At 37.4% G+C, this 16,424-nt stretch overlaps 1 protein-coding gene across 6 annotated transcripts in view; it reads left to right on the top strand.

Moving 5' to 3' along the window:
• Nucleotides 1–16,424, top strand: part of CCDC138 (coiled-coil domain containing 138) — a 129,976-nt gene that overhangs the window by 13,202 nt on the left and 100,350 nt on the right. For all 6 annotated transcript variants that reach the window (XM_050753030.1, XM_050753029.1, XM_050753032.1 and 3 more), the window contains 4 exons: nucleotides 1,769–1,888; nucleotides 9,350–9,427; nucleotides 9,536–9,643; nucleotides 12,310–12,474. In XM_050753030.1, the coding sequence (XP_050608987.1) occupies nucleotides 1,769–1,888; nucleotides 9,350–9,427; nucleotides 9,536–9,643; nucleotides 12,310–12,474 (471 nt within the window). The remainder of the gene's footprint in view (nucleotides 1–1,768; nucleotides 1,889–9,349; nucleotides 9,428–9,535; nucleotides 9,644–12,309; nucleotides 12,475–16,424) is intronic.

Here is a 16,424-nt window from a genome sequence, read left to right as displayed (position 1 = left end):
TCTGGGTCTTTTTTGTGCAGGTAAAGAGGCATTGAAGTGTTAGCCAAGACTTAGGTAATGGTTTTAAACTGAGCTCCATTCTCCAAGTGTTTGCTCTACTGCTTTTGGTCTGTCCTGTGCCTGAGCGGCTCAAAGGTGAGCCCAATTTGTACAGGTTCGTAAACACCAGAGTGAGAGGATCCTCTTTGAGTCTCTCTTCTGCGGGATTCTCCCTACACTCTGGCTCTTCGGGGCCCCTCTTTCTGATTTTCCTGCAGGAAGACTGGTTTTCTCTCATTCTTTAGTGGACATTTTTTAGAGCTTTAGTGGAAATTAAAAAAAAAATTTTTTTTTTAATTGTTGCAGAGACAGAGTCACTGTGTTGCCCAGGCTGGAGTGCAGTGGCTATTCACAGACGTCATCATAGCTCACTGCACTCTCAAGTCATCTTCGTCCCTCAGCCTCCTGAGTGGCTGGGACTATAGATGTGTACCACTGTGCCCAGCTAGTGGAAGTTTTTGTTCTACTTCTCCGTGTCTGGGACCCACCCTGAGGCAAAATGTTGACAGAAGAGGAAAAACAAAAATGCAGGAAACTTTACCCTTGAGAGTTGCTTCTACAAGTTTTCTCCCTCATCACAATGTCCTCCCCTTTTTTCTTTTCACAGTTGTCAGTTGTTTTGTTTTAATTAGGGCTTTTGCTGTAATCAGTGGGAGAAGACTGTATTGAGCTTATCCTGCTGTGCCAGAAATGGAATGCATATGTTTTTAATATCTTTTAGATATGGAAAAAGTTGGACAATGAAAATATTAGTTTTAAAAATAACTATTTGTGACTATATCCCAAGTTATTAAAGGAATTAATATAGTAAAATCATACAAATATTAACTTCTTAGAATATTGGATTTTTTTCACAGGGCTAAAGGATGCTTAGATTCTCTGATCTCTCCATTTTAGTCTTGTTCTTGATTCTCTCTCTTTAGATTTGTGTATCTATTTTATTAAGTATAAAGATAATTGCCTTATTTTCATCATATTTATATCATTACTTGGAAGAAGGGAATTAATTCAGTTTTTTTATTTCCTGTAGAGACTTGTTTTAAAACTTTGTGAGTAGGTTGAGAGTGAAAGGTGAAACTATTAAGTGTTCACATTTAAAATCTAAAACATGCTATCCCATTTAAATGTAATGAGAAGGGAAGTTGATTTGAGTTATTTTTAAAACTGATTAAGAAGAGTCAAATCGTTTGGGGCTCAGAAATTGTATTATGTATTTAACATGTTTTGAGATGAAAAGCAGGCATCAGAAATTTTAGCTGCTTTATGAGGACAAGAAATTAGTTGGTTTTATAAAAGATTTCTTCTATTTCTCAAGGGTAATGTAAATTATACACTTTATAAAGCCATAAATAGCTTACTTATCTCTTGAAGAGTATCAGAAATTCTTTATTGTTTTATTATTCCATGATGTCAAACAAAATATTTCTGTGAGTTTGCGTGAGTGGATTTTTCTGAGCAGAAGCAGAAAATAGACTTACTGCTACTTTGTAAATGCTAATATGTTTTAATAAGTATGTTGTAAATGCCTTTGATGTTTTGTTGTTATCTTGGTAGATTGCATGGTTTTTATAAATTATTTGCCACACTAGTCACTTGTGCTTAAATACGCTTATTAAAGGTTTTGTGATTGAAGGAGTTCTTACTTGTAATTAATTCATGTTCCATAGTATTAGTGATATACAATCCTTACAAGTTTTAGGTCACAGTTGTTTCTTTTTTCTCCTCCTAGCAACATGATGCAGAAGTTGAACACTTAACTGAAGTTCTTAAAGAAAAGAATAAAGAAACCAAGAGACTGAGGTCCTCTTTTGATGCATTGAAAGAATTGAATGATACCTTAAAAAAACAGGTAAGACCTGTTTTAATATATATTGGACATAAGACATTCTAAGAACCATATTTTATATACAACAAATTAAAGTCAGCCTTAGAACACGTTTCGGCTAGAGAAAATTTGGATTACATTTGTTAGCTTTATTTTAAAATACTTCCAAATGTAAATAAAATATTCTTCAACTCTTTGGTTTCTTTCTTTATTTGTTCTGCAACCAACTGACAGGCAAAGGAAAAAAAGACAAGCAAAAGAAAAAAAGACAAGCAAAAGAAAAAAACTTGATAACCTGAGAACTAATTACATTTTTAGGTAGTGATGTCTGGCTTTAATACTTATTATTTGTCACTACTTATTTAACATTCATTTATTTTTGAGTATCTATTATATCCTAGGCATCGTGCTAGACTCAGACCTTCACATTGCTCGTGTTCTCATGGTTATAAACTGGTATCACATTGCAGTATACTTATAAATAAGTTTTGTAGGCCGTGCACGGTGGCTCATGCATGTAATCCCAGCACTTTGGGAGGCCAAGACGGGTGAATCACGAGGTCAGGAGATCGAGACCATCCTGGCTAACGCAGTGAAACCCCGTCTCTACTAAAAATACCAAAAAAAAATTAGCTGGGCGAGGTGGCGGGCGCCTGTAGTCCCAGCTACTCGATAGGCTGAGACAGGAGAATGGCGTGAACCCAGGAGGCGGAGCTTTCAGTGAGCCAAGATCGTCCCACTGCACTCCAGCCTGGGTGACAGAACGAGACTCCATCTCAAAAAAAAAAAAAAAAAATTAAAAAAAAAAGCATTGTAATTTAGATTAATACATAATATCAAAGTTGCATAACATAAATATTTTTGTGAGTTATGTCTATTTTTTTCCTTCCCTCTGCCAGTTTTTGGCAGAAAGATGTGAAAGTAAAGGAGTATGTTAAAGAGAGACAAGAGAAGATTATGTATTTTTTAGATTGTGTGGGGAGTAGATGTTGGAGCAGAAATTGGAGTAAACCCCGTCACTTTGAAAATGAAAGCATTGGGCTGTGAATCTGTACGGATTATAAAATGTAACTTAAGCCTCAGACTCTCCCGGAGTTCCTTTGCCAGCTGTCCTTTTCTGTTTCTGCTTTTGTTTCCCTTTAATCTCTACTTGTTGTGATCCTCCTCCTTGGCAGTGATACATAGGTACCCTGTTTCTCACCTGATTCTAATTCTTTGGCTTTCCTCAGTTCATTTATGACTGTTACTATTGGACTATGAATTTGATGGCCTGTTGTCTGTTTGGAATCCCGCTTTATCCCTGGAGAGATCACTTTTTCTCATTACAGTCTCATTCTACCACTCTCTCATGAGGATTTTAAAAATTCCTAGCTAGATAAACTGTTGCCCATACCCATCTCTTAGGTTTCTGTAATCCTTAATAATTTTGCATGTGGTTGCATGCGTGTGTGGTAATTGGGGTGGATATGTGGATTATTAAATATTTGGACCTATTGGTAATTGGATTTATGAGCTAATGTGTACAAACTGAAAAAATGTGGCAGAATGCTTTTTTATGGTTTCTTTGTTAAGAATAGATCAGAGGTCAGCGCACTTTTTCTGTTAAGGACTAGATAGTAAGTATTTTGGGCTTTGTAGGCCATGTGGTCTCTCTTTACTGACCCAGCTCTGCCATCATAATGCAAAAACAGCCATAGGCAATAAGTGAATGAGTGTGGCTGTGTTCCAAAACAACTGTATTTATAAAAACAAGCAATGGGCATATTTAGCCAGCTCCTGGCCAGATGAATGACATGTACTTTGAAATTGCTGAAGAAAAAGATATGTTATTTCTGTGACTGACTTACACAGTAATTTATGCTAACACTGGATATACATTTTCTAATAATTTAAAAGCATTTCTTGTTAAGTCTAGCTGAACTGAGGAGGCAAGGATTAATGTTCAAGCGTCATCATGGGGAGATAGTCCCAGTGAACACCCCAAGATCTCAGTTGAAAGGAGCAGGGTTGTGCCTTGGGACTGGGTGAATTAGAGGGAGACAGAACTTTCCTAAATTGAAACCTGGCCTTGATTAAGTGCAGTTCCTGATCAGATTAAGGTGCTTACTCCTCAGTTTAAATGCCTAGCAGAGGAAAATACGTCTTTCATTCTATACAAAATGAATAAGCATATCAAAAGACAGAATTGCATAACTCAAAATGAAGAAGAAAACCCCAGAGAATATAAGGGTACTTGCAAGTGATCCACATTTAACAGGCAATGACTTTAAAATAATGATTAATATGTTCAAGAAAGTAGAAAAATAGATTGACAGCTTCATTAGAGAATTCCTAGCGTAGGTACATTTTTGCCTATATAGTAAGTCTGTGGAAAGGAATTAAATTGAAATTTGAAAACTAAAAAACACATCAGTTGAATTTAAGAATTCCATCGAATGGGGTTTTAAAATTATTTTTAATTGACATAATTGTGCATAATTATGGGGTACAGTGATATTCAATACAGTAATGTGTAATGATCAATCAGAGTAATTAGCAAATCCATCAACTCAACATTTATCATTTCTTTGTATTGGAAATATTCAAAATCCTCTCTTTTTCTATTAGAAAATATGCCATAAATTCTTGATTGTAGTTACCCTGTAGTGCTGTAAAGCTAGAACTTACTCCTCCTATCTAGTTCTTCTTTTTGTTTTGTTTTGTTTTGTTTGAGATGAGTCTCACTCTGTTGCCCAGGCAGGAGTGCAGTGACTTGATCTCGGCTCACTGCAACCTCTACCTCCTGTACTCAAGCGATTCTCCTGCCTCAGCCTCCCAAGTATCTGGGATTTCAGGCACCCACCACCACACCCGGCTAATTTTTGTATTTTTAGTAGAGATGGGGTTTCACCATGTTGGCCAGGGTGGTCTCAAATGCCTGGCTTCAAGTGATCCACCTGCTTCTCGGCTTCCCAAAGTGCTTGGATTACAGGCCTGAGCCACTGCGCCCGGCTCCCCATCCAGTTCTAATTTTGTGTCTGTTAACCAACTTCTCTCCATTCCTTCCTTTCCACAGCCTTTGCAACCTCTAATAACCAATATTATGTTCTGTACTTCTGTGAGATCAACTTGTTTTTTAGCTTCCACATGAGTAAGAACATGTGGTATTTATCGTTCTGTGCTTGACTTATTTCACTTAACGTAAGGTCTTTCAGGCTCATCCATGTTGCAGCAAATAACAAGATTTTGTTCTTTTTCATAGCTGAATAGTATTTCATTGTTTATGTATACACTACATTTTCTTTATAAATTTATCTATTGATGGACACATGGGTTAGCAACTTTCCATACTTTGGTTATTGCACCTACTACTGCAGTAAACATGGGAGTGCAGATCTCTCTTCAATATACTGATTTTCTTTCCTGTGAATATATACCCAGAAGTGGTATTGCAGGATCATATGGTAGTTATGATTTTAGTTTTTTGGGGAACCTGAATACTGTTTTTCATAATGGCTGTGCTAATTTATATCCCCACCAACAATGTAAAAGAGTTTTCCTTCTCCACATCATCACCAACGTTTATTACTTTTTGTCTTCTTCATAACCATTCTAACTGGGATGAGATTGATACCTGATCATGGTTTCGATTTGCATTAACCTGATGATTAGTGATACTGAGCATTTTTTCATATACCTGTTGACTGTTTGTATGCCTTTGTTTGAGAAATGTCTCTTCAGATTATTTACCCATTTTTTTATTTGGATTTTTTTTTTTTTTTGCTATTGAGTTCGTTGTATTGTCTGGATTTTCATCCTTGTTGGATGAATAGTTTGCATATATTTTCTCCTATTCTGCAGGTTGTATCATTTTTCTTTTTATTGTTTCCAATCTCAATTGTCTGTTTTTGCTTTTGTTGCTTGTGCTTTTGAGGTCTTATCCATAATATCTTTGCCCAGGCGAGTGTCCTGAACTATTTCCCACTTTTTCCTCTAGTAGTTTCATAGTTTTGGGTCTTTATTTCAGGTTGATTTTTGTCTGTGATGAGAGATGGGGTCTAGTTTTATTCTTAGGCATATGGATATCCATTTCCCAGCACCATTTGTTGAGGAGACTGTCATCTCCCTTATTAATGCTCATGGCACCTTTGTAGAAAATCAGTTGGCCATAAATGTGTGGATTTATTTCTGAGTTCTCTATGCTGTTCCATTAGTCTATGTGTCTATTTTTATGCCAGTACTATGCTGTTCTGGTTACTACAATTTTGTAGTGTATTTTGAGTTTAGTGTGATGCCTCTGGGTTTGTTGTTTTCACACAGGATTGCTTTTGCTTATTTGGGTCTTTCATGATTTCATACACATTTTAGGATTTTTTTCTATTTCTGTGAAGCATGTTGTTGGTATTTTAATAGACATTATGTTGAATCTATAGATGACTTTGGTTATTTTGACAGTATTAATTGTTCCAGTCCATGAATATGAAATATCTTTTCTTTTTGTGTGTGTGATCTTCAATTTCATTCATCAGTGTTTTATAGTTTTCATTGTGGAAATCTTTCACTTCCTTGATTACATTTATTCCCAGGTATTTTATTTTATTTTTGTAGCCATTGTAAACAGGATAGATTTCTTTATTTCTTTTTCAGTTAGTTTGTTGTTAGTGTTTGGAAATGCTACTGATTTTTGTATGTTGATTTTGTGTCCTTCAACTTTACTGAATTTATCAGTTCTAAGAAATTTTTGGTGGAGCCTGTCAGTTTCTTTGCATTGAAGATCATGTCGTCTGCAAAGAAGGACAAGTTGACTTATTTCCAATTTGTTTGTTTGTTTGTTTTTTTGAGATGGAGTCGCGCTCTGTCGCCCAGGCTGGAGTACAGTGGCACGATATCTGCTCACTGCAACATCCGCCTCCTGAGTTCACACCATTCTCCTGCCTCAGCCTCTTGAGTAGCTGAGATTACAGGCATGCGCCACCACATCTGGCTAATTTTTGTATTTTTACTAGAGACGGGGTTTTGCTGTGTTGGCCAGGCTGGTCTTGAACTCCTGGCCTCAGGTGATCTGCCTGCCTCAGCCTCCCATATTGCTGGGATTACAGGCATGAGTCACCACACCCAGCCTGTTATTTCCAATTTGGATGTCTTTTATTTCTTTTTCTTACTTAATTACTCTGGCTAGTACTTCTAGTACCATGTTGAACAAGAGTGGTGAGAATGGGCATCCTTGTCTTGTTCTAGTTCTTAGGGGAAAAATTTTCAGCTTTTCCCTGTTCAGTAAGATGTTAATTGTGGGTTTGTTACACATAGCTTTTAGTGTGTTGAAGTACATTCCTTCTGTACCTAATTTGTTGAGAGTTTTTACTGTGAAGAGATGTTGAATTTTATCATACTTTTTCTGTGTCTGTTGAAGTGATCGTAAGGTTTTTATACTTCATTGTTATTCTGTTAAAACGTGATATATCACATTTTTTTATTTGCATATTTGAGCCTTCCTTGTTTCCCTGGGATAAATCTCACTTGGTTATGGTATATTATCTTTTTGGTGTGTTGTTGAATCTGGTTTGCTAATATTTTGTTGAGGATTTTAGCATCTATGTTCATCAGGACTATTGGCCTGGAGTTTTCTTGTTGTGTCTTGGTTTGGTTTTGGTATCAGGGTAATGCTGGCTTTGTACGATGAGTTTGGAAGAATTCTCTACCCTTGAGGTTTTTGGGATAGTCTGAGAAGAATTGGTATTTGTACTTTAAAAGTTTGAATTCAGCAGTGAAACCATTTAGTGAATTTAAAAGTACAGTTCAGCAGTGAAGCCATTTAGTTTGGGCTTTACTTTGCTGGGAAACTTTTGACCACCATTCGGTCTTGTTACTTGTTATTGGTCTGTTCTAGTTTTCTATTTCTTCTTGATTCAGTCTTGGTAGGTTTTATGTGCCTAGGAATTTATCCATTTCCTCTGGGTTTTCCAGTTTGTTGGCCTATAGTTCTTTCATAATGATCTCTGTAGTCTCTAGTGATCCTTGTATTTCTGTGGTACCACTTGTAATGTCTCCTTTTTTGTTTCTGATTTTATCTATTTGGGTCTTTTCTCCTTTTTTCTTTTCTTATTTTTCTTTCTTCTTCTTCCCTTCCTCCCCTCCCCTCCCCTCCCCCTGCTTTCCTTTTCTCTTTTCTTCCCTTCCTTCTCTTGGTACTATTTCTTCTCTTCCTTTTCTTTCTTTCTCTATGTTTTTTTTGTTTTGACTGTCTCCATCTGTTTCCCAGGCTGAAGTGCAGTGGCATCACCACGGCTTGCTGTAACCTTAACCTCTAGGACTTAAACCACCCTTCTACCTCAGCCTGCTTAGTAGCTGGGACTGCAGGCATGCGCCACCACCTCTGGTTAATTTTTAAATTTTGTTGTAGAGATGAGGTCTTACTGTGTTGCTGAGGCTGGTGTTGAACTGGGCTCAAGTGATCCTCCTGCCTCACCCTCCCAAAGTGCTGGGATTACAGGTGTGAGCTACTGCACTCAACCTCTTCTTTTTTTCTTAGTCTAGCTCATGGTTTGTTTGGTTTTTTATTTGTTCGAAAAGCTACTTTTCATTTTTTAAGAACATTATTTTAGATTCAGAGGGTACATGTGCAGCTTTGTTACGTGGATATATTGTCTAACAGTGAGGTCTGGGCTTCTAAAATGTACTCTTCACTCAAATAGTGAACATTGTACCCAATAGGTTAATTTTCCACACCTACCCTTCTCCCCCCTTCCCTTTTGGAGTCCCCAGTATCTGTTATTTCCATGTTTATGTCCATATGTGTGTACCCATTGTTTATCTTTGACTTATAAGTGAGAACATACAGTATTTAATTTTCTGTTTCTAAGTTATTTCACTTAGGATTAATGACCTCCAACTCCATCCATGTTGCTGCAAAAGACATGATTTCATTCTTTTCTATGGCCACATAGTATTCTATTCATGGTGTATATATATCATAAATTTTATTGTAAGATACCATAAGTAACATAAAAAAGTAATTGGATACCCAGGAATAAATCTAAAGGGAGATGTGCAAGACATCACTACTGAAAACTACAAAACATTATTAAAAGAAAATAAAACCTAAATAAATTGAAGATATGTTCATGTATAGGAAGACTCAATATGGTAAATATGTCAGTTCTTCCATACATATACATATCAGTATATATGCACACACACACACACACACACACACATAATCCCAGTAATGCAATCCCAGTTATAGCTCATTGTACTGCATACTTAGGATTTTATACTTTTCTTTATATATGTTATAGTTCTAATAACAATTTACTTATTAATAAAAGCATTTTCCACTAAAATATATGTATATGCTTTTAAGACATCTGGTGTCTTGTACATTTTTCATAAGATAAAGTAAATTATCTTACGAATCATTAATATTTTAGGGAAAAGTAGATTGAGAACCCTTAGTATGAAACCAGTTGAAGGTTTAGATTGAAATATCTAACTTTTTCTACCCTTTAGTTGAATGAAGCAAGTGAGGAAAACAGGAAGATGGACATTCAGGCGAAAAGAGTTCAAGCTCGTTTAGATAATTTACAGGTAAGTTGCCTGTTCTTTACAGACATAAGTATATTTTTAGATGATTGCCTTTGAGTTTACTCATTTTGATACAATTGTCCTTTAATTCATGCATATGTACTGTTGCAGAGGAAGTACGAGTTTATGACAATACAGAGATTGAAAGGAAGTTCCCATGCTGTTCATGAAATGAAAAGTTTAAAACAAGAAAAAGCACCAGTTTCAAAAACTTACAAGGTATGATATGATTGAAAATTTCTCCAATGGAAAGCCAGGAAGATTTCTCTTGTGCTTTAATCTTTTCTCTTTGAAAAGAGAAAGGATTCACCATAATACTTTCTTAAAAGGGAAATATCTCAAGAATATTTAAAATATACTTTCATTTGCAAAAACAAAACTATTATATTTTGGCAGTGTTTCAGGTACAGTATCATTGACACTTCATTCGTGGCTTTATTGCTTAGTATGTTTTGACACTCCACAAGCATTTGCTATTTTTCAGTCAAGACTGCAACCCATCCCTGAATGGATTTCCATGTATCTTTTTTTCCCTAAAAATTTGTAAAATTTGAGATATAAATTACATGTGGTAACATAATGCACAAATCCTGTAGCGTAAAGTTTGATTAATTTTGATAAATATTTATGTTGCCTACAACCAAATGTAGAATATTTCCACTGTACTAGAATATAGAACTTTCAACTATCTTAGGAAGTTCTCTAATGTCCTTTCCTGGTCATTCTTTTCTGCCAGAAGTTTTGCAGAAATTAGTTTTGCCTGTGTGAGACATTTGGTCAGTGGAATTGTATTGTGTGTACTTGTTTGTGTAAGGCTTTTGTCAGCATAATTATGAGTGTATCAGTAGTTTGTTCCCTTCTATTGCTCAGTAGTTTTTCATTGTATTAATGTATCAGAGTTTGTTCCTTCATTCTTCTGTTGATAGACACCTGGGCTTTTTCTAGTTTTTGTCTGCAATAAATAAAGCTGCTACGAATATTGATGTGCAGGGTTTTTATGGATATATGTTTTCATTTGTTTTGGGTATATACCAGGACTACAATCTCTGGGTCATAAAGTAGATAAAGGTAGATGTATGTTTTTAAGAAACTGACGGTTTTCCAAATTGGTTGTACTGTTTTATACTCCCATTAACAGTGTATCAAAGTTTTGGTTGCTCCACAACCTTGTCAACATTTGGTGTTTTCAGTTTTGTTCATTTTGACCCTTCCAGTGGGTGTGTAGTAGTATCTTATGGGCTTTGATCATTCAGATATTTTGATAAATTTTCTAGTTCTTTATAAATTGAGAAAATTGGAGTAAATTGAAAAGGTACAGATTTTATATTCAGGGACTGAAGATAATTGAAGTTTTCATCTAAAGGGAGTTAGTTTCTATTTGAAAAAAATTGAGAAAGTGAAAAATTGCTCTTCAGAATAATGCACTAATGCTACTATTTATCATTTTGTCTTTATTCATTCTGATTTTGTGGATTGCCATTGACTTAATGTTGCCTTTTTATTAATTTGCTTTTATATTTCTCTGTCTTTGAATTTTTTTGTTTTTTTATTTTTTAATTTATTAATATTTTTAATTTTATTTTTTTTTTGAGATGGGGGTCTCACTCTGTCACCCAGGCTGGAGTGCAGTGGCACAACCTTGGCTCACTGCAGCCTCTGCCTTCTGGGTTCAAGCCTCCTGAAGAAATGGGATTACAGGCACCCACCACCACACCTGGCTATTTTTTGTATTTTTAGTAGAGACAGGGTTTCACCATGTTGGCTAGGCTGGTCTCGATCTCCTGACCTCAGGTGATCCAGCTGCCTCTGCCTCCCAAAGTGCTGGGATTATAGGTGTGAGCCACCATGCCTGGCCTGCAGATTAAAAAAATAAATAAATTTAACATAGTTCCCTGCTTAAGGTGGATATGTATAGTGGTATCTTATTTTAAAAAAATTGAATTAAATTAGAAATGTGTTTTGTAATAATACTTAAAATTAGTCTAATTAAATTTATAAATTACTTTGTTATTTTACTTTTCATTTTGGTAGACTCTCGGAGGACAAGATTTCTAGGGGAAAAAGTTCGTATGTGTATTCAATGGTATACTGGAAAGACAAAGTAACAATTTTTGTGAGAAGAAAAAGGAAGTTTCATAGTGGAAATTCTTTAGCTCTGGAAACCTTTAATTTTTTTTAGTCTTTTAATTGTGGGAGGTTCATGCTCTTGAGTTAAGGCTAATTTTACTTTTTTTCCATCTTATCAAACTTGGATAAAGAATTTTTATGAAAAGTTTTCTTTTAGTAATAAGGTACAAGTTATTTTAACTTCCTAATTATGATGACTTTTCTTGCCTTCTCTCAGTCATCATTTAACATGTTTTTAATATTAGATGGGGAGGTTTTTGTGTTTGTTTGGTTTTTTTTGTTGTTGTTTTTTCTTTTTTGAGATGGAGTCTTGCTCTTTTTCCCAGACCGGTGTGCAGTGGTGCAATCTCGGCTCACTGCAGCCTCCACCTCCTGGATTCAAGTGATTCTCCTGCCCCAGGCTTCCAAGTAACTGGGATTACAGGCATGCGCCACCATGCCCAGCTAATTTTTGTATTTTTAGTAAAGACAGGTTTCACCATGTTGGCCAGGCTGGTCTCGAACTTCTAGGGAACTTCAGGTGATCCAACCACCTCAGCCTCCCAAAGTGCTGGGATTGCAGGCTTGAGCCACAGCACCAGGCAAGTTGGGAAACTTTGATTTTGAATTTCTTTTGTTTGGAGAAGCTCTGTCCTTAACACATTTTAGTGAATTACTTTAGTCAAATTATTCTTTAATTATTTACCAAATTTAAGACTTGTCTTTGAAGTTTTATGAAGTTGTGAACTGAAATGAATGATTTAATTTTTGACATATAGGTACCACTTAATGGACAAGTTTATGAACTTTTAACTGTCTTCATGGACTGGATTTCGGATCATCATCTTAGCAAAGTGAAACATGAAGAATCTGGAATGGATGGTAAAAAACCACAACTCAAATTCGCTTCCCAGAGAAATGATATTCAGGAGAAGTGTGTAAAGGTTTGTTTTTTAATTTGAAATATGTGACTCAGAATATATGAAGATTAAAAAAGGGAAAAGCCAGGGCCAGGCACGGTGGCTCATGCCTGTAATCCCAGCACTTTGGGAGTTCAAGGTGGGCCGTTCACCTGAGGTCGGGAGTTCGAGACCAGCCTGGGCAACATGGTGCAATGGGCAACCCTGTCTCTACTAAAAATACAAAAAATAGGTGGGCATCATGGCATGTGCCTGTAATCTCAGCTACTTGGGAGGCTGAGGCAGGAGAAACGCTTGAATCTGGGAGGTGGAGGTTGCAGTGAGCTGATATTGCACCACTGCACTCCATCCTGGGCAACAGAGCAAGATTGTTTCAAAAGAAAAAAAAAACGAACAAATTTGAGGGGCTGCCTCTGATGAGGCCCTTCTTCCTGGTCTCCTGCAGAGTCCAGAGGTGATGCAGGGTATCACATGGCTGGGGGCTGAGTGTGCTAGCTAAGGTCTCTCTCCCTTTTATAAAGCCACCAGTCCAATTCCCATGATAATCCATTAATCCATTAACCCTTGGATGAATTAATCCTTTCCTGAGGGCATCCCTCATAACCCGGTCACCTTTTTTTAAAAAAGCTTTTGTTTTGGAGATGGGGTCTCCTCGTGTCACCTAGGCTGGAGTGCAGTGGCCCAGTCATTGCTTACTGCAGCCTCCAAACTCCTAGCCTCAAGCAGTCTTCCTGCCTCGTCCCTTTGAGTAGGGACTACAGGTATATACCACTTTGCCCAGCTAATTTTTTTCTTTTTTCTTTTGAGACAGAGTCTCGCTCTGTCGCCCAGGCTGGAGTGCAGTGGTAGGATCTCAGCTCACTGCAAGCTCCGCCTCCCGGGTTTGCGCCATTCTCCTGCCTCAGCCTCCCAAATAGCTGGGACTACAGACACCCGCCACATCGCCTGGCTAGTTTTTTTATATTTTTTAGTAGAGACAGGGTTTCACCGTGTTAGCCAGATGGTCTCGATCTCCTGACCTCGTGATCCGCCCGTCTCGGCCTCCCAAAGTGCTGGGATTACAGGCTTGAGCCACCACGCCCGGCCTGCCCAGCTAATTTTTAAAAAATTTGTATAGAGATCAGACCTCGCTTCGTTGCACAGGATGATCTTGAACTCCTAGCTTCAAGCATTCCTCCTGCCTTGGCCTCCCAAAATGTTGTCATTACAGATGTGGGCCACTGTGCCCGGACCCAGTCACTTCTTAAAGGCCCCACTTATCAATACTGTCATATTGGGAATTAAGTTTCAACATGACTTTTGGAGGAAACAAACGTTCAAACCATAGCACATGGCAAAAGGGAATTAAAGTTGCTAATCAGCTGACCTTAAAATAGGGAGATTATCCAGGATTATGTGAGTGGTCTTAGTAATCACATAAACTCTTTAAACCAGGAGGATTCAGAAGAGTAGGCCAGAGACTCACCCCACTCTTGCTGGCTTTTGAAGATGGAGAAAGAGGGCCATAAGACATGGAATTCAGATAATCTTTATTTATTTATTTTTTTTGAGATGGAGTTTTACTCTGTCACCAGGCTGTAGTGCAGTGGTGCCATCTTGGCTCACTGCAACCTCTGCCTCCCGGGTTCAAGTGATTCTTCTGCCTCAGTCTCCCAAGTAGCTGGGACTACAGGTGTGCACCACCACACTCAGCTAATTTTTGTATTTTTAGTAGAGACGGGTTTTCACTGTGTCAGCCAGGATAGTCTCAAACTCTTGACCTTGTGATCTGCCCACCTTGGCCTCCCAAAGTCCTGGGATTACTGGTGTGAGCCACCGTGCCCGGCCATCAGATATCTTCTAGAAGCTGGGAATTGCCCTCTGCCGACACTCACAAAGGACATACAAATCTCAGTGCTCTAACTGCAGCAAACTGGATTCTGCATGCAACTTGAATAAGCAAGGAAATGAATCCTCCCTTAGCCTCCGGAGAGGAACACAGCTCTGAATATACATTGATTTTGGCTGGCTGAGACCCGTATTAGACTTTTGAACCTACAAAAGTGTAAAATAATGAATTTGTGTTGTTTAAATGTTAAGTTTGTGGTATTTGTTATGGCAGCAATAGAACACAAATACACCTTTGTTTAGAATTCTGTCTCTTAGTACCTACATCAATTATTTCCCTAAATCTAGCCTTATTTTAGAAGTAACTGCTAATTAGGAAGGCCTGCAGTATTAAAGTTCTGCAGAGAAATTTTATTTGTTAGAACTAGATGAGGGCTGGGCATGGTGTCTCATACCTGTAATCCTTGCCCTTTGGGAGGTTGAAGTCGGAGGATAGCTTGAGCCTAGGAGTTTGAGATCAGCTTTGGCAACATGGCAGTACCCCATATCTACAAAAAATACAAAAATTAACGAGGCGTGGTGGCATGCGCCTGTAACCCCAGTTCCCTCGGAGGCTGAGGTGGGAGGATCACCTGAACCTGGGGAGGTTGAGGCTGCAGTGAGCTGTGATTGTACCACTGTACTCCAGCCTGGGCAACAGAGTGAGACCCTGTCTGAAGAAAAATAATGGAATCGGGATCATGTAATACTGTGTTTTTATATTAGTCTAATAACATAAGAGAATAATATTTAGCACACGTATTTCTCAGGATTCATTTTAACATCTCTAAATAAAAAGTTGTCTGTTGACATGTTCAGGATTTACAGTTTCTGTTGAACCTAGATCCTTTTAGTTAAAATATTGTTTTCAACTTAATTACTGTATATTCATAAAGGTAGAACAATTTTAAGGTGTATAAATAAACTTTTAAATATAATAATAGAAGAGTAAGTAGTACCAGATTAATTAAATACGTGTGGGCATCACAAGCAGGTATTCACATCTCTTTAGGAAGATGTAAAATTTGTGATTTTAAATAATGTAACCTTATCTTAAAATCTTTTTTTTTTTTGTCATAGGATTCTGTTAACCATTTGGGCAGGCATTATATTTATTCTAAGAATACTAGTATAACTCAAAATATTTTAGCAAAGTAATCTCTTCAGAAATTACCTTTGGAAACTTCTGACAGGGTTTTTTTGTATATTTGATCACAGTTATAACTTGTTTAAGGATGGATTTAATATTTAAAAACAACTAAAGCCATTGAGGACTAAATCTGATATACTGGGTATACCTTATAAGACTGATTTTCTTGTGTGATTCAGTAACATAAGGGTGAGCTATTATCAAAGAAATTGAGATAGAAAAATTCAGTACAACCTGAGGTGGAAGGTAATATGTGCTATAACTAATGATAGTAAAATTTGGCTATAGGACTAACATCATCAATATGTTGGAGTAGGTAGTTTCAGGCCCTTATTCCTTCATGGAAACACCAGTTAATTTCAATATAGTGACAAGGACATGTTAGTGAGAATTGTAGAGACCAATTGAGAAGCTGCAGCACTCAGGCTAAAACGTTAAAAAGAAGGGACTCCTTCAGAAGGAGTGGAAAAGTTTGTGGCATTTTGCATGTGTGTTCCCCTCCCAGTATAGTGCAGTGCAACCAGGAGGAAATTTCCTATGCCCTGCCTTCTCCCTTGGGACAAAAACGAAATAATGGACTGTGTGTTCAATATTTTGGCTTATCCAAAGTCTGCCCACAGGACTGGTTTGCATCTCATCTCACTCAGAGTGCTGAAGGGAATGATAGCATATCGGGGAAACCCCCACCCCCGATATTCAACGTGGGTTCTTTTCTATTTCCCTGAGCGTCAGCTGCTCTGATGAAATAAAGGGAAAGAGTACAAAAGAGAAATTTTAAAGCTGGGTGTCCAGGGAAGACATCACATGTCGGCAGGTTCCATGATGCTCCCTGAGCCATAAAACCAGCAAGTTTTTATCAGCGATTTTCAAAAGGGGAGGGAGTGCACGAATAAGGGTGTGGGTCACAGAGATCACGTGCTTCACAAGGTAATAAAATATCACAAAGCAAATGGAGGCA

The sequence above is a fragment of the Macaca thibetana genome, chromosome 13 (genome assembly GCF_024542745.1).
Source record: "Macaca thibetana thibetana isolate TM-01 chromosome 13, ASM2454274v1, whole genome shotgun sequence".
Lineage (NCBI taxonomy): Eukaryota > Metazoa > Chordata > Mammalia > Primates > Cercopithecidae > Macaca > Macaca thibetana.
Note: the sequence above shows the minus strand (reverse complement) of the source record. Positions and strands in the feature narration are given on the sequence as shown.